The 17,391-nt window shown below is 38.2% G+C and overlaps 2 protein-coding genes and 1 non-coding gene across 3 annotated transcripts; 1 reads left to right on the plus strand and 2 right to left on the minus strand.

Annotated features, from left to right (window-relative positions):
- Window positions 1–300: 300 nt before the first annotated feature.
- On the minus strand, window positions 301–3,952 carry rrp7a (ribosomal RNA processing 7 homolog A). The gene is made up of 7 exons (XM_038273757.1): window positions 3,836–3,952; window positions 3,540–3,682; window positions 3,303–3,428; window positions 3,092–3,215; window positions 1,900–1,997; window positions 1,613–1,820; window positions 301–1,515 (listed from the first exon to the last, which is right to left on the minus strand). The coding sequence occupies exons 1-7, from the start codon at window positions 3,897–3,899 to the stop codon at window positions 1,430–1,432; spliced, it is 849 nt and encodes a 282-aa protein (XP_038129685.1). The 5' UTR covers window positions 3,900–3,952; the 3' UTR covers window positions 301–1,429.
- A 759-nt stretch (window positions 3,953–4,711) lies between these two features.
- Window positions 4,712–14,075, minus strand: poldip3 (polymerase (DNA-directed), delta interacting protein 3). The gene is made up of 10 exons (XM_038273758.1): window positions 13,939–14,075; window positions 12,113–12,213; window positions 11,598–12,037; window positions 11,470–11,514; window positions 11,304–11,381; window positions 10,994–11,215; window positions 10,301–10,378; window positions 10,071–10,200; window positions 9,897–9,963; window positions 4,712–5,798 (listed from the first exon to the last, which is right to left on the minus strand). The coding sequence occupies exons 1-10, from the start codon at window positions 14,004–14,006 to the stop codon at window positions 5,582–5,584; spliced, it is 1,446 nt and encodes a 481-aa protein (XP_038129686.1). The 5' UTR covers window positions 14,007–14,075; the 3' UTR covers window positions 4,712–5,581.
- A 399-nt stretch (window positions 14,076–14,474) lies between these two features.
- LOC119775738 lies at window positions 14,475–14,628 on the plus strand. The gene has a single exon (XR_005279692.1). It is a non-coding gene; the product is annotated as a U12 minor spliceosomal RNA (small nuclear RNA).
- Window positions 14,629–17,391: the final 2,763 nt, after the last annotated feature.

The raw sequence follows: 17,391 nt of genomic DNA on the forward strand, positions 1-17,391 counted from the left end.
CTCCATCAAATTCAACAGTAAATCAACTAGGTTTAATTCTAACTTACATATGCTGAAAAACTCGTTTTTGTGTCTGAAAGATAATTTTTCTCAAAAAGTATGTGCATAAAATAAATTTCACAAGATTTCACAATGTATATAAGAGTTGGAAAAACAGCAAAAACAGTGTTCCTAATATTTACACCTGAAGCTAAAATAAGACATTTTAATCTCCCTGTATTTAGCCTTTTTAGAAAAGGATTTCTTATGGTTCGTCATAAAGCGTCATGGCTGTAATAACTTGAAAAATGATGCAAGACCTGAACCAATGAACTGTTTAATGTAAAAAATGCAGTTTTATTCCAAGCACCGATATTCAGTCACATGAAGTATTACATTGCTTTGAATCTATAGGGAAGCTAGAAGGTGGTGTGGAGAGGGAGCTCTGCACATCACCCATTTGATCTTCCTAAGTGCACCTTACCTCTCAGTCAGGTCCTTACCCCAAGCTTAGATCAAGTTAATCAGGCTTCTGTAAAAAGCTGCTTGAAACTATCTGCAATACTTAAAAGGATAACAGTGTAAAATATGTTGCTCTCTTTAACGCATCTATTAGTCCTTTCCACATGATTCTTCAACCATGCTATGTCCTGAGTGACCAGCCAATCATGGAGTGATGTTACTGAGAAACAATGGCCTGTAGACATTGCAGGGGACCAAGTCCTCTAGTCTGAATTCTTTGTATCATAACAGCCACATCTTTATTCAGAAGCAGCATAATGCCAGGCTTCCAAAACAACTCTTTGTGACTTACAGAGCCAGAATATAATGAGGAAATGAAAGTGATGGCACCATGTCGTGACACACCAACCAGACCATGGTAGAATGGAATCTGCGCTGTGAAAATGTCTCATTTGGTTTAATCTGTTTTATTAGATGTGTTAAAATGGTCCAGTCATAGTCCAGACCTAAACCTAATCGAGAATATGTGACAAGTAAAAAAAAAACTGCTGTTACAAATGTTTTTCATTTGATCAGACTGAGCTTGAGCCACATTTTGAGCGGTATGAATATTTTTGCAAACCAATGTCCAGCTAGATCGATGTGTATGCATGCAGTTTTTAGACAGTCAAATAATGAACTCTGCATTGTTTTGCTTCACATTTATGCAAAACTTTATATAATAAAAGTCCCAATAATTATGAAGGAGTTTACCTTCCAAAAACTTCAAAAGCTGTTATGAGAAAAAAAAAAAAATGTAGGAACAAAACTTTCCGTTATATCAAAACAAACACATAAACCTTTACAGTTTACAAACTGCTACCCTTCCCCATGGTGTCGTTTGGAATCCGTTATTTAATAGCCATGAAACAGAAACAAACGTTAATTAATAACATAATCTTATGTTTGTGATCAGAAACGGTGAACTGAACCAAAAAGGGGCTTTTGGTCAATAAGGTTTGAACTTCCTCTGTGCTCTCATCAGAGCTATCCGCTGTTTATCCTCCTCAAACTTCTTCCTCAGTTCAGCAATATCTGGGGAAGAAAATAGATAGGGGGACATTTTTTTTTTAAATTCCCTCTTAACTGTAGTGTGCCTTGATAGTCAAGTGTAATAAAGTGAAAAACTTACGTTCTTTCTGCGTATTCCGGTGCTGCCAGGTGTAGAAGTTCATCAACTCCTTCCTCTTATTCTTCCTGCCCTCCCTCTGCAGAGTCCTCTGGTTGGCAGCTTCGCTGTGAGGCCGAGCCATGGCGCCTTTGTGGCCTCTTGTGACTTTCACCCAGCCCTCCTCGTCCTCCTGCTGTTTCTCAGCTTCCTGTCTCTGGCGTTCAGCCTCCTGCGACAAACAAATATTAGATTAAGTTCTTCTGAACTTATATATATATTCAGTAGGGAAAGTTGTGCTCTCTTTTTACCTCTTCTTTCCGCCTGTCGTAGTCCTGCATGAATGAGTCGACTGTCAACTGCAGTTTGTCAGGGTGAATGAAGGACTTTGTGTACTGATGGATCCATTCTGTCATGGGGAGAAAGCCAAACATGCATGCATCATATTTTCCCTCCATTTAAAGGGCTTATTAACAACCATCTGAATGCTTTCTAAATATTGATCAAGAGGTTCTTTTTACAGTTAAACTAACATGATAGAAGACATAGCACCTTGCCAAAGCAGTTGCACCACTCAATCTTTTTCCCGTTTTTGTATTTCAATTTATTATTATTTATTTGTTGGGCACTAGTGGCTCATTTTTTCCGTAGGTAACAATACATAGTCCTCATATTTTTAGTAGCTGTTCTATGTCATTCTATCCATCTTTCTAGGAACTGAGAACAGCTTGATGTTATCACCACTGTGTTGATTTGCAGTGTTAGCATTTATCCTGTGGTTTACTGTATATAGATCTTACCATGTTGGTCAAAAAATGCACTGCTGTCCTCTGCCTAAACATAATTTAGTGCTTTTTTGCAATGACTAGAAAAATAGAAAATTAACTGTATTAATCTCACAATGGAGAAATGAATTATCTGCATTTAACCGATCCCCTTTGGGGAGCAGTGGGCTGCCATTGTGCAGCGCCCGGGATGCAGTGTGGGGTTAAGGGTATTGATCAGAGACCCAGAATGCAGGCTGTGGGAAACAAACGGGGTACTTGCAACCTTCTCAGAGCACAAGCGTACAGCTCTAACCACTAAGACAACCCTCCCCAATAAAGAACTATTAGTATTCCCTACAGCACATTAACCATCTTAGCAGTAGATCTCTGCTGCTAAATTGGATTTACTAGAGGACCTTTTGGCATCTTCTGTTTTCAATTCTCTCTTCGTACAGTGCATTTAGGTAGATGGCCATCTGACATTTCTGTTGTGTTCCTTCGTTTTTCCGTTTTTTTTCCTCTAATGCTCTCCTATAACCTCTGCAGTCTTCACAAAATAAATCTGGATTAACACTGAGATTATAGTACAGATAAATGGCTTTGGAAATTAAATTACCAGATAATTTAATTTAAAGTTAGATTTTTTTATTATTATATTTGTTGGTATTTTTATATTTGTTTGTGATGTAAATTCTGGGGAGGGGGAAGTCAAAGGAGTTGAGATGTGGTGACTTACTTTGTATTCCTGTTTCCACTGGCCGCTGCTCTGTACTGACCACCAAAGGATCATCATGTGGGTGAGATTTAGCAGCTCCTATACTAGACGGGCTTTCAAACACAATGTAGCCAACTTTGAAACCCTGGGAGGAGTGAATTGAAATACCTTTAATTTATCTGTATTGTGTAAAAACAATCTGAATAGTCTGAAATTTGCAACGCAAGCTGACCTGTTTGCTAACTGGTCTGAAGATTTTGGAAAGTTTGGGTCCGGAATCCTCAGAGGAGCCAGGGTGATCCCTCAGCTCTACTGAAGTAATGCTGCCAAACCGGGAGAATAAGTCTTTGACGACACTCTAAAACACAAAAGAGGACAAAGACAGCCAATTTAATCAACCACTTAAAAGACCATTAAAATTAGACTTCTGATTTATGGGCCGATTTCCTATTGTGAGTTGGGATCTCACCTCTGAGCAGTATGGAGGAACGTTGAGGACAAATAAGGTCCGATCCAGCGGCCTGTAGGAACTCTTCTCGGTTCGGACTTTATGCTCCTTCACATACAGAGAGTGCTGAGCAACGCTGTCTGAGCTGAACTGTAAGGACAACACTGAAGAGAGATGGGACCAAAACATTAGCATCCGAGTGCACCAAGCTAGCAGGCTCCATAAAACAAAACATGCATAAACGAAAAGCCGATTTTTTTTAACAGCAACTACACTATGAAGAAGATGGTGGTAACAAAAAAAGTAACGAAAAATACCTGTGAATCCTCCAGGAATAACACACGCCTTCTCTGTAGCATGTTTCTTGTTAGACGGCGCCATATTGTATGACCTCTTCAACCGGAAGCACTTGTGACGTACCTTCCGGAATGATTTTTTTTCTTTTTTTTTTCCTGGCCTTTTCTTTTTTTTTTTTGGTCGCATATGTGGCGCTGATTAAAAAATATATACCCCTATATGCCATAGTTTCTGTAGGGGCGTTTGTGAATATGACAAAATATAATAAAAAAATTATGCATAAAAATAAACATGTTGGTGCCAAATATCTAAATCCATATTTATTAATAGCACAGCGTATTTTCTTTTCTAGATGTTTTCTCTTCTGCTGTAGGCCTACAGCTTGATTTTTTTAATCATATTTAATTGTAATGACCGATTTTTCTTCAGTGGGAAAAACATTTCATGTTGAGGCAGAATATTACCCTCAGCAGAGTTCCTGTTTATAGCCTTATACTGAATTAAATTGTGAAAATATAGAGATAGAGATAAATATATATATCAGATATGAGCAGTTAATATGGCCATTTTGGGGGAATGTAATAAAAGTTATTATGGGACAAAAAAAAAAAATTCAAGTTGGATTTACATTTTTATGGTTATCAAGGCTCAACAGAAAACAACGCTCAACTTGTAGTAACGTTAGCAACTGTAAAAGTAATTGCTGACAGACTTCACTTATGTACAACTGTACCCCATGTCATTGGGGTACAAAGAGTTAAATTAAACATTTTTAGCATATTCTAAGAAAAGGCATTTGGGACAAATGTCCCTAATGCACCGTTTACTCTTTGACACCTGACAAAAGATTTATAGGTATTAAAAGAAGAACCCATCATAAGTGTAAACCCTTTGAATGTATTCTTAGCATATATGTATAATTATTCATAACCATAATGCCAATAAAAAAAAAAAGTTACCACTTGGACTAGATCTACAAAGCTAAATATTTAATGGCAACAATTCACAAACAGATCTGACAACCTCAACTGACAAGCCAAGAGAGCAACCTAAAAGTAATTTACAGTTGCCTGCCATAAACAGAGCATCATGTGTACTACACAAATGAAGTTTATTCTGCTCCAAAACTAAACAAGTATGAGAAACTCGTTACAACCAGAGCACTGACTTCCACACAAATTGGAAATCCATTGAAAACACGGGACTGGTCTCTTCCTGCTCCTGTTTTACATGTTTCAGGTATTTTAACAAGCAGAAATATTACTTGGATTTAACAGGTCCCAAAGTGGGGAATTGCTAAAGAAAGCTGAAATATCCTGTTCAGATAGACTGATAAGTAAACGCATTCAAATGCATGCGTGTCTTCAAATGCTGCTGAACCTTAAGAATAAATTCAGTTTTCAATTAGCATGTGGATCATTCGTTTAGATCACCCTTTTGGAAGGCGCAGATAACTGCAGAGTAAAAGCAAGCCGTGTTTTATAGAAAAAAAAACAAAAAAAAACAGCCCTCATCCCCTCTATATGCTGATGGAAAATATCAACATTACTTCAGCTGGTCAAAACAACATCTGATTGCACACAACCTAAAATAACAAGAATGTTGATAATTTGTTAAACTTCTGTTACAAGTATTCTTCTCAATGAAATGTGTAAAAACCAGTTTCATAAGAGAGAGTGGGCTGCTAGACATCAGTGGAAACCACGGCTTAAATGTGAACACAGGTTGCTGCAACTCAGCAATGGATTCGTTTCACACATCAGCTTTTATATCTTGATGCGAAAGGCGGTATTCTGTGCGCTGGGGGGCTCGGTGGAGGAGCTGGACTGTGCGGTGGACTTGAAGAGGGCCTTCAGAATGGTCTGGGGGTCCACTTCAGGTGTGGGCTGAGTGGATGCGCGCTGACCGCTGGGACGGGAAAGAGAAGGAGGCAGACCGTCTTTCTTTGTGCTGCTGCCTGCTCCTGGGGTGTCGCTGAGTCTCCTGAGGAGTCCAAAACAAAACAAGTCAGTCTTTTTTGTACATGATAAAAGTACCAATGTTTATGTGAACTTGATGTTTTCGTGAAAAAACAAATTTTATTTTTCAATTAAGAAATTACCGTATTTTCACGACTATAAGGCGCACTTAAACGTCTTTTTTCCCCTCAAAATGTGCGGTGCGCCCTTTGGTGCGGTGCGCCCTATGTGTGTTGTAACTGCGACTTTTGAGACCACCTCATTGAGGAGATGATGAAAGAGTGGCTGAATGTAAGGAGACCAGGTGTTTTTTTTCCACTCATCACCATCGCTGTTAATATGTGACTCCATGCGTGCCCATCTCACAGCTGATGTGAAAAACATGGGGAAACAAATTAATTCTGTGCTCGCTTTTCAACCGCTCGACATCGGTGTGAACCGGACGCAGCAGGTGCAGCAGAAGCAGCGAGTTTACATGCAAAGTCAATGGTTGATGCGCGTATAGGCGCAGCAAAAGGTCCCGCAGCGCGTTTTGAGCAGCAGGCGCTGCGCGTCGGGAGCGTTTAAGCATCTGCCAACGCGCTGCTGCTGCTGCTCGAGATGGAAAAATTGAAGTTTTGCTGCTGGACGTGCCGCATCAACCAATCAGAGAAGCTGATCTGGGAGCTGACAGCGAGACAGACACAGCGCTCCGATGACATATGACATTAACGCAAATGAAAAGGGCTGGATGGATGAGGAGATGATGAAAGCGTGGCTGAGGGAGGTGTATGTGAGGAGACCAGGTGGTTTTTTCCACGCATCACCATCGCTGTTAATCTGTGACTGTGTGCCCATTTCACAGCCGATGTGAGAAAAAAGGTGAATCAAATGAACGCTGTTATCCCGGGAGGTCTGACAAAGGAACTTCCACCGCTCGACATCGGTGTGAAGCGGCCGTTCAAAGTAAGGCTGCGAGCGGCACGGGAGCTATGGATGACCGACGGAGACCAGTTTCACGATAAGTGGAAGGCAGCGCCGGGCAATTACGCCACCGTTTGCGGATGGATTGTTGATGCTGGGACTAATGTGTCTGCTGGCTCTGTTGTTCAAGCTTTCGCAAAAGCCGGCATTATTTCTGAGGAGCAGCGCGGCACGGAAAGTGACTCTGACAGCGAAGAAGGGGAAATTGGCATGTCTGATTTAGCGCAGCTGTTTAATTCAGAAACAGAGGATGATGACTTTGATGGGTTTGATTAATACTTTGTAATAAATACATGAATAAAGCACAACCATACTCAGTTTTGCTCCCGCTCTATTTTTCTACCTGAAAATTTAATTCAACTGCAGCCTCTGGGCGGGTCTCCTCCTCTTCACCGCGGCGGCTGGCAGGTGTTTTTTCATCTAAAGAATCTAAATCTTGCAGCTATATTTGCTGTGATCAGTGGGAATAAAGTAGTTTTAATGTTTTTAAGTGAGAAAGTCCGCCTGAAAACTTAATAATTGCAGTCAGTTCATCCAGATTATCTATTTCTGTCGGAGCCGCTCAGACCCCCACATACCAGCGGTGCACCGACAGTAGAAATCCCTTCATCAGCCTCTAGGCCGGGCAGCCTCCGTGTTCACGCGGTGGCTGGCAAGTGTTTTTCTTCTAAATAATTTAAACTGCAGGCACCAGGATACCGGTAATAAAAGCGAACAAATTCCGTCGGCAGGTTTCAGGATTTTAAGTTAATTTAGGAGTGATCCCAGCTCTGTCATCTGCGATGTGTCTGTCTCACGGCCAGCTCCCAGGTTTGATTAATAGTTTGTAATAAATACATGAATAAAGCACACTCATACCCCCGCATGCCCCCGCTGTATTTTTAAATACGCAGTAGAGGTATTTAAAGGTAGTAGAGGACATGTACCGGTATATAAAAAACGCGCCCTATAGTCCGGTGCGCCTTATGTGTGTGTTAAATACAGAAATGGCACGCATAACTGAGACTGCGCCTTTTAGTACGGTGCGCCTTATGGTCGTGAAAATACGGTACTTGAAGTAATCAGAAAATGCACTTGGGTTGAAACATCTTAAAAAACCTGAGCGATTTCTATTTGCCTTCCATTGTAAGTAACCCCAGTGACAAAATATTTTTTAAATGAATTTTATGATACATAAACACAAAATGGTCATAATTTAGGGGATTGAAATGCATCATTAAAGGGATTGAAGGAAAACAGTTTGCACTTTTTAGCCATTTGGCTCTCTGGGTTTAGTCCTGACCATTATCCAGCTGGGAATGCTCCCGTCAAATCTGTTTAGGAAAGGAAGGACATTCAGCAGAACTTTCCAAGCTAACTAGACAAACCGACACCTAGCATTGGCCAACCAAAGTTTGGTTTCAGCCAATCATGGTAGCTTATGAAAATACCCAATATGGAATTTGCTGGGGAGAAAAAAAAAAAAAAAAAAAAAAAACGCTTTTAAATAAAAGTCTTTTTTTAGCTCTTGTATTTTTTTTTTAATCTATTATCTATTATCTTTAATACTGTTAGAGAATTCAACATTTCTATAGGCCATAGATCTGACAGGAGTCTCAAGTTATCTATTAACAGACCCTTGAGGAACCTGGTAGAGTTAAACAGAAGCCCAAGAATGGCACCTTGTGGTACCAACCAGCAGATAGATGCTACAAACATCTCAAAGTGCGCAATTTGTCATTAGAAGTCATAAAGAATATGATACAAGTCCAAACCTGCACTTGAACTGACTGACTACCCAAACTGAAAGACCATAGAGGGGAGCATTAACAACAAAACAAACTAGGAATACATCCATGGTAACTCTGGGGGAGCTGCAGATTTTCAAAGCTCAGCATGAACACCTTTTAAAAGATTTAATCAATACAGATTTGCTAATCCCTTCCTGGGATCAAGGAATAGGTATTCCAACTCAGTTTAAAGAGGAGTTTTCAAAGCAATCTCAGTTTGGATCAATCTGATCCACATAGTTCACCAAATTCAGGTTATGTGCAACAGAACGACTGCTTTGTTACACATCAACCAGTAGATGTCAGTATTTTATGACGCAAATGTATACTTGGCTGCAGGTCGCTGTCCCGCAGGTTATCCCCGCTCCAGCACAGCTGATTTTAATTGAAAGCTGATTAACAGGCTTTTGCTCAACTGCAATCATCAGAATCAGCTGTGCTAAAGTAGGAAAACCTAAAACCTACAGGACAGCGGCCCTCGAGGACTGACTTTGGGGATGCCTGCTGTAGACCTATACTCAAAAGTTAAACAGACTACACAGCTTATCTTATTCCATTAGAGTGATTGTTAAACGAAAACAAAACCGTAGGGATAAATAGGGTTAAATATGGGTGGGACTGCATCATCCAAATGAGGTGACCTTCTTACTGGTTCAGGTTAATCTATGTTTTCTTGGATCTAAGCTAATTTAATCCAATCACAAAATTCAGAAAAACCCAAACTCAAGGTTTGATCTAGTTCTGTAACAAGATTTGATTACCTTAAATAATCCAAATATGTAAGACATTTTTCCTATAAAATAAAATGTGTAAAATAATCAAATATTCTTTTACTATTTGATCCAATTCATTATCTAAAATCTAAACAGATTACTTTTGAGAAAATGGGCAAAGCTAAAATCAGATTAAACCAATAGAGAATAGTCACATGGAACTAGGCTATTTATTCTAAAGGAAATACATAAAAAGCACCATCAAAGATTATTGGGGGTATCCTAACAACAGTCTCTTCTCTTCAGCATCTTCTCTTCAGGGGGGAGAAGGAAGCTGTTCAGACTGATGGCAGGTTGGATGGAGCTATATATTCTGGAGGATCCTGACAACTTGTTGCAGAATAATGAATCCAAGTTTAAAACCACAGAAAATTCTCTGTTGCTATTAGAAAAACACCCCAAAAGCCTTGCATCACCACTTATACTGTTTAACATTATGGGCTAAAAGCCTATTTAAAGACAATATGGAAAACCATTTTCATTAATGATGCACTACTTTAATTGGGTCCAACTAAAAAAAAAAAAAAAAAAAAATCCTCTTCTGTCAACAGAAACTAGAGCTCTTAAAAACAAAAACAAAGCAGAGAAAGATGAATCCTAATCAAGGGCATGACTCACAGTAGAATCGGCTGATCAGAAGTGATGACGTTTCCCTGGATGTGAAGGTTACACTTCATGGGTTGGCCTGAGAGGGGACAAGAAGAGACAAAGGAAATTGATCACTTAGATCAGAATGGCACAGCTAGAGTAGTTCTATCTTCAAAACATAGCATATGTATTCGTGGCACTCACCATCCAAGCAGCGATGGTTGTACCTCCTGTATGCGTTGATTGCGTCCTCTTTACGGACAAACACCACCTCAGCTACGCCCTGCTTCACCAGGCGTGCTCGCTTTAAAGCGCCGCACACACAGAACAGTTCCTTTGACAAACAGGCAGCACAACCACACCCCGATTTAGTTGGTTCACAGCATGAAGCACGTCACAGAGGAGATAGAAGTCAAACAGAACCATCTACTCACCACGATGTCTTCTTCTGTAACCTTTGGATGAAGGTTGTTTACTGTGATTTTAGTCCCCTCCAATGGGCTAAAAGCAGGCTAAAAAAAAAAAAAGAAAAGAAAGATTTTTAGTGTTGGCAATAAAATAATTATTCACCAACAGCTTAAATATTTGGCTTCATGCTGTTTAGTGACCTTAACAGAGGACAGTGTCATGAACCAAGATCAACAGCTGATTTTAGGGAGGGTTTGTTGATTTAGCCTTGGTCAACATTAAAACGCCACTTGGATTATGAATGTGAAGCATCTCTGTTAATTGATCTGTGTGTATTCATATCAAGAGGTACAATTCAAATATAAAAATAAAACAAACTTTAAATTCTATACATATATATTTTACAAACATCTAGTCGTAAAAGGCAGAGCAAGATCATCAAAAGGTTCAATTATTTAACATGCAGAGGTTAAAGGCTCTTCCAACTATTGCATCCTAGCAGGCCTCTGCAATTAAAAGACTACAATGAGAAGTGCAGATGTTTTTTTTACTTCCGTCTCTGTTAATGAGTTTATTGTAGTGCTTTGTAAGGTGACCTTGAGTTTCTTGAGAGGCACCCATAAACAAAAACATATTATTATTATTATTATTAACTCAGTCATGACATTTTCAAGGTAGAGGATGAAAAAGTAAGAAAGAGAGTCCTTTTTAAGATGCACCTGAGGAGGAGTAGGTGTTGCAGCACTGGGTTCTGCTGAGCTCTGCTGTAGAGTCCTGGAAACCGGCTTTAAAGCTGCAGCAGAGGACCGGGCAGCAGCCGTGCTGTTGGACGGCCTGGTGGGTGCCACGGGAACAGGAGCCCGCGGGGCGGTATACGCATCATTTTTTACCACCTTGGTGATCGGTGCCGTCATGGAGAACATGGAGCCAGCTTGGCCAGTCTGTATAAAGAATGTACAGAAATATTTAGGTATACAGTTATAGTTTACATAGCACAAATGATTTGGAGGATTAATAAAACCCTCGTACCCGGGATTGTAGCATATTGTTGGCAGTTGTTATCTTTATTTGTTTGCTGGGGATGCTGTCGAGGTCATTTAAGGCAGGCTGAGAGAAAATAAACAGCAGATTTTACAGTGTTAATGAGCACTTAATCCCACGTTGTTAAATTAACAAAAGATGGAAACAGATATACCTGCGTCATTGCACGAACACCACCTAAGGTCCCAGCTGGACGTTGCTGCAAAGTGAGTCAGTCCATTTTAGAGCCTGTTTCTTCACTTCGCAATTCATGAAAGTAAGACAAACATTTTTCACACTCACCTGGATGGTCTTGGTTATTTTTAGAGGTGGCTCAGCAGCTGCTTGCGTCTGTGTTCCTCCAATGCTCCTCTTGAGGCTCAGCCTATCACGTGCATCCATTACCCGAACATTATTGCTCAGCTGTGGTGTTGTCCCGATTCTGGCATTCAGTCCTTGAACATTAGCAGTAAAAAGCCTAGCATTTGCACTGACGAGATTACTGCTGGTCTGTATTTGTATCTGTGGCACAGCTGTTTTGCTTTGCAGCTGTTGCGTTATAGCCGCCTTTAGTGTGGTCTGTGCAGGGTTGCCTAACTGACTCTGCCCCTGTTTGCGTGAGTTGATCATCTGCCGAGCGTCCTGCACACCTCCTGCCCCTGCCCCTGCCCCTGTCCTGCCGCGGATTTTGAACCGTGCATCTTTCTGAACCAGCTTCTCTCTGGCATCCTTCACTTGAAAACCTGAGAAGAAATGGAAAAATATTTGATGACTTTAATTCTTCAACCTTTGACTTCATCGTATAGACCAGGGCGCACCTGTGCCTCCTCCCAGGCGTTGTCTTACATCACTGACACCAATTTTTTGCCTGGCATCAAAATTTTTACCGTCACCCACTCCAACACGTCCAAATATAGGCCTGAAAGAAACAAGAATCCAAATTTAATTCTGACAGGCAAAAATACCAAACTGTTTCCAACAAAGGCTTCCAGTCTTATGGGTGGATTAAGGACAGAAAGACAAAAGATTGACAAAAGATTGACAGCTTGATGAATTGAAGTATGACCAAATGGACAGATGCATGTCTAGACAGGTGGATTTGATTCGACATGCATCTTAAAAACAGCTGGAAGGAGCAAAGGAGAATGGGCAGACAGATATGCAACTGTTATGGATTTATCACCATTAACATTTTACTGGTTTATTCCTTTAGACAATGACTATATGAACACATGAAGTCTAACTTCCTGAAGCTTTGGGAATCTTAGCTACTAAAGACAAAAAAAGAATGTTCCAAGAAATACTGTTTCCAACAAGTCCTTTGAGGTTAAGTTGACCTCATCTGTAATGGAAGGAGGAATAAAACCTGGCTTGTAATGGACAGATGGATTCATGATAAACAGATGTGTTGCCTGACAGAAAAAAAATTGATGGACTGATTAAGCAGGGTATAGATGGATTTGGAATGCAGCTCCACAAGACGAAATCCCAGAAATATATTCTGCCAGGTTGAGGGACTCTTTACTATTTTTTTATGTCTGTATTAATGTTTAATTGTATTTTTAACATGGGACATTTAAGTGCAGAAAAGATAAAATAATAACAAAAACGAAAGTAGGCTATGCGATTGAATATAGCACTAAATTGGCATTACATGCTCTGCAATAAGATGGCAATTAGAGGTTTTATTGATTATATGCAGCGTTTGAGACAAAATACAACCAGTTTGATGAGTGAAGTGAAAATCTAATGAAAAAAATTTATGGTTTGATGGATTTATGTAAATGAACTAATTCGTTAAAAAAAAAATATATATATATATATATTTATGGACAGATAAATGAATTGCTTGAAAAACTAATGGGTTAACAAAAAAAAATGTTTACTTAATTTAGAAAAACAAATTTATAGATGTAGAAAAAGTGGTAAGGATTAAAAAAACCTTTTCTGCTCAACAAGTTTTAAATATATTTAATATTAAATTGATACATAATGACCCCTACAATGCATAAGAGTGCGTTTATCTCTTTTTTAATTCATATAAGTACATGTACTGAGCCGATATTGCTGGCAAATGATGGGTCTGTAATAACATTCTCGAGTAACTTCTTCCTCTTATTCAGCGCCATTAGAGTATAATCCAAAAGATGGTATAAAAAGGTGGGTTTGTAGAATACTTTTTGTTTTGCTTTACAAATTGTACTTTAGTTTAAACATGTTGTTTAATGTTAAAGTAGCTCGCTTAATCTCAGTGTAGGGCCCTTAGCAGCCGCATTTCGTCACAGCACAAACTGATTAGAACATAAAGAACCAACATTTACGGAGCTAAACAGAAGTGGGGAAAAAAGCTACAAACAGAACAACAAACGTTAATTTTAAAGTTAACGCATGTTTAATTAATGCACCCATCAAGACAATTTATTATATGCGCACAAAGTAATGCTTACTTAAAAATAAAGGCTTCGTTTCTAAAAGGGCCTATTGCTAACGGTAGCTACTTAGCTGTAGCTACTTTAGCATTCTACCACAGGTAACAATTAGAAAAAAAACAGCTATATTTAGTTTTTGTTCTTTCCAAACTTCAACAAAATGCTTAAGAAATTTCTCACTAACACAATTTAAAAGTTGGCTACAGTCTGCATACCGTTTAATCGGAGGTTTGGTGTTAATACCGCGCCGCCGAATAACTTCATCCAGAGAGACGTCAGCCATTTTCTTCCTCACTATTGCCAATGCGCATGCGCGTTTCAGCGAGCTTTTACACTGATTATGGACACCGCTTTAGACCAAAAGGGACAAAAATGAGTCTTCGTGGACTAGTTTTATTTTTCTTCAAACCTGGAAGGTTCAATTCTTTACCTGTTAAAAATTAAGAATAGCTTAATTCCAAAAGTTGAAAACAGTCCTCTTACTATTAGATTATCCAATTTTAGTTTGTTTTGACAAGTTATATTACCCAACATGCTTTGCGGTCCTAGCTTGATATACACACACACGTTTTAACAAACTTTGCCAATTTATGTGTATTGAAGTGCATGTATTCGCAGCAGTTATGTTTCAATATTGTCAGATATAATTACAAATGCAATTAATCACCAGAATTTGTGGATTTATTTCTGCACCGTGACCGAAGATGCGGATGCAAGATGTCTAGAAGTGCTAATCGGCAACTGATTGGTTATGCCTTAAACTGATGAGTAAGGAAAATAACGATGCGGGGTGACGCCCGGATCCTCGTTCATAATACGAGAGGAATTTTTGAAAGGGCAGAGGTCTGCTTGCTGAGGTGACTTGCCTACTTTGCGAGATGCCTCGCAGGACCAGGACCTTCCCCGACCCCAATGCTGTGAAACTTCAAATGAAAATAGGAAGAATTGAGATTCTCAACTGTAGAATCGTGGTACCTGATATCGTGAAATGAACTCAGTGTGCATTTAATGTTCAATCTGTATGTGTATCTTCCGTAATTAAAATAGGCATTTCTATTATTTTATATGTTATTTAAGGTTATAACTAATACAAAACACATCAGATTACTGCAATCAAATCCACTGAACAAAACCATAACAGATTATTTTCTTTTCTTAGTCTGTGGAAATGCACAAATGGAATATTACTCTGCATACAAACCAATTAAGGCAGCAATCAGCAACTAGGGAACATTCTGCAAGTCTTGAGGGATCCACATTAGGCAGATATAATTATTTCTAAAAGAACATGTTTAAATTGAAATTGCTTGATACAGAGCTCATCATATCCCCATACTGTTGACAATAAATCATCACGTCAGAAAAAGGGGAGAGACCTAAAGAAGAAAGCAGAGAAGAAGGACCTAAAAGAAAAACAAATAAAATAAATGATTGTTCTAAGCGTATTTTGCAAATTTAAACTTTTTATTTTCTATTTTTTATATTGTAAGAGATTGAAAATTCTCTATACTTACTGAATATATCAATAAATAATAATAATAACTAAAATTATTAAAACGAGAAAACCAACAAAAGAAAAAAAGCAATAAAAACCTACTACTTTTAAACCAACAAAATGATTGTTTTTATAAATAAGTAAAGCTTTAACACTTCAAAGCAAAGATTTCTGAAACTTACAACCACACGCTTTATAAAATTGTTCAATTTTGATCAAAGAGTTCCGCATTCATTTTTTTAAGAATAGAAGTTAATCTTCCCAGTATATGCGCAATGAATTCTCTGTTTACATTCTATTATAGTTGGAGGTTTTAAATCTTTCCATTGTAATTAGTTTTTCTTGCCAACCAATAATATAATATGTATAATATATAATAATACGTATAATATATAATATTCCCTAAACATAATACTCCAATATTTTTGCATAAACAAGACCATTCCAAAACATGTTTATATTAACACACATTTTAATGCAGTCAAAGGGTCCTTAATAAATGTAGACAACATTTCCTAAAAATCATAATTGGATTTTGTTGAAATTAGTATTTTCTTACCCAATTACATAAAAATAAATGATATTAATGGTTTCAATTGAGGAATATTTAGTTTCAGAAAACTAAATATTTTACAGTTCATACAATTAGGCTTCATTATTTTATATCTCAGCTCCGGTGTTTTACATTTTGTAAGTCAGATGCGAATATAACAGAATTCATTCTAATTGAAAAGGGAAGAACTGAATAATCCTCCAAAATTATAATAGAACTGAATTACACCATTTTGCTTTAGTATTGGGATGTTGTTACTGTTCCTATAGACATTAACAGACAGAATAACTCAGTTTGCCAGATCTGTTGTGATCAATAGATTAATCAAACTAACTGGGAGACTATCTTGTTTTTTAGTGTTTTTTGAAAAAGTTCAAGATAAATGGAAGACTGGTTGCAGGGTAAAGGTGAGAAGTTATTGGTATCAGAGTCCATTTTCGTGTTTTTCTAACTTTGAGGGGAGTGGAGACATTTTTAGTTGTGGGGAGGAGAAGTGAACATTAGTACATTTTAAACCAATTTTATCTGATTTAAGCTTCATCCCATTGTTTTTCATCTCTTAATTTGTATTTAGGGTAACTTGAGCTGTTATTTTTTTATGCTGTCCTGCAGAAAAAGGAAAGAGATAAAAAATTCAAGCTTGTCTTGTGGCTCAACTTACCCAATCTGGCTCAATTTACAGCCACCAAAGGGGGTAAGTTGAGCCACAAGAAAATGCATTCTATACATTAACATGTATAGAATGCATTTTTTTTAGTCATAGATAAATTCTATGTAACATTAACAGTAGCTGATATAATCAAAATAATAATAATAATCTGACAGGCAAAAAACAGCAAAAACAGTTTTATTGTAGTAATTCACCGCCTCTGGAACTTGCAGTTCTCTTCTTAACCAGAAGGTGGCAGCTGTGATACTATCATAGAATGTCCTAAAAATGAACGAACTTGTGAATTTAATGTGAAAACTTGAGAATGCAATGAGAGAATTTGTACCACAAAAATCTGAACTTGTATGCCAAAATGTTCTGCTGTAAAGAAAAACCGCACACACACAAACTGAATTTGAAGTTGCACTAAAAGACATATCAGGCAAGAACATGTAAAAAAAAATTACACTTGTCAGTCCAATCTTCACCTGAAGAGGATTTTCACTCAAATCTGATTTAAATGTGAATGCACAAAAAAACTATTTACTGGTGTGTTCATATAGTTTTACACAAATAAAATTACAGCTGACAAATGATTATTGATAGTTTATTTGTAATTATTATTTTTTTGCATATGTTAATCTTGCATTACAACCTCAATTTAGCCATTACAGCTTCTTGAATCTGCTGCTTCAAGAACACAAACGCGCTCTCGCGAGACACAGCACGTTGACACCACGCTTTGACTTTTGTCACATTCCTTGCGAGATATTTGCCAAGTACATCCCGCTGCAGCCTGCGGGAAGGCGGGGCTTGACATCAAGCCCCGCCCACATCAAGGACAGCCATATTGGAAATGCTGACGTAACAGGGCAGGGAATAAATAAAGATATATGTAAAGATATCTTAATTGTGAAAAGTAATCCATCGAGCCCTGACGTAAATAGTCTGTAAATTTAAACAAAAATACG

The sequence above is a fragment of the Cyprinodon tularosa genome, unplaced genomic scaffold (genome assembly GCF_016077235.1).
Source record: "Cyprinodon tularosa strain WSP-4 unplaced genomic scaffold, ASM1607723v1 ctg89, whole genome shotgun sequence".
Lineage (NCBI taxonomy): Eukaryota > Metazoa > Chordata > Actinopteri > Cyprinodontiformes > Cyprinodontidae > Cyprinodon > Cyprinodon tularosa.

What these genes read in the sequence shown, in the direction of transcription:
- rrp7a (XM_038273757.1), bottom strand. Translation starts at nt 3,899, where the DNA reads ATGGCGCCGTCTAACAAGAAACATGCTACAGAGAAGGCGTGTGTTATT. An exon ending in TCAGACCAGTTAGCAAACAG is followed by an intron (nt 3,216 to 3,302) that starts GTCAGCTTGCGT and finishes CACTCCTCCCAG; the next exon opens with GGTTTCAAAGTTGGCTACAT. An exon ending in ACGACAGGCGGAAAGAAGAG is followed by an intron (nt 1,821 to 1,899) that starts GTAAAAAGAGAG and finishes TGTTTGTCGCAG; the next exon opens with GAGGCTGAACGCCAGAGACA.
- poldip3 (XM_038273758.1), bottom strand. Translation starts at nt 14,006, where the DNA reads ATGGCTGACGTCTCTCTGGATGAAGTTATTCGGCGGCGCGGTATTAAC. An exon ending in ACCAAACCTCCGATTAAACG is followed by an intron (nt 12,214 to 13,938) that starts GTATGCAGACTG and finishes TGTTTCTTTCAG; the next exon opens with GCCTATATTTGGACGTGTTG. An exon ending in CAACACCTACTCCTCCTCAG is followed by an intron (nt 10,379 to 10,993) that starts GTGCATCTTAAA and finishes TTTTTTTTTTAG; the next exon opens with CCTGCTTTTAGCCCATTGGA.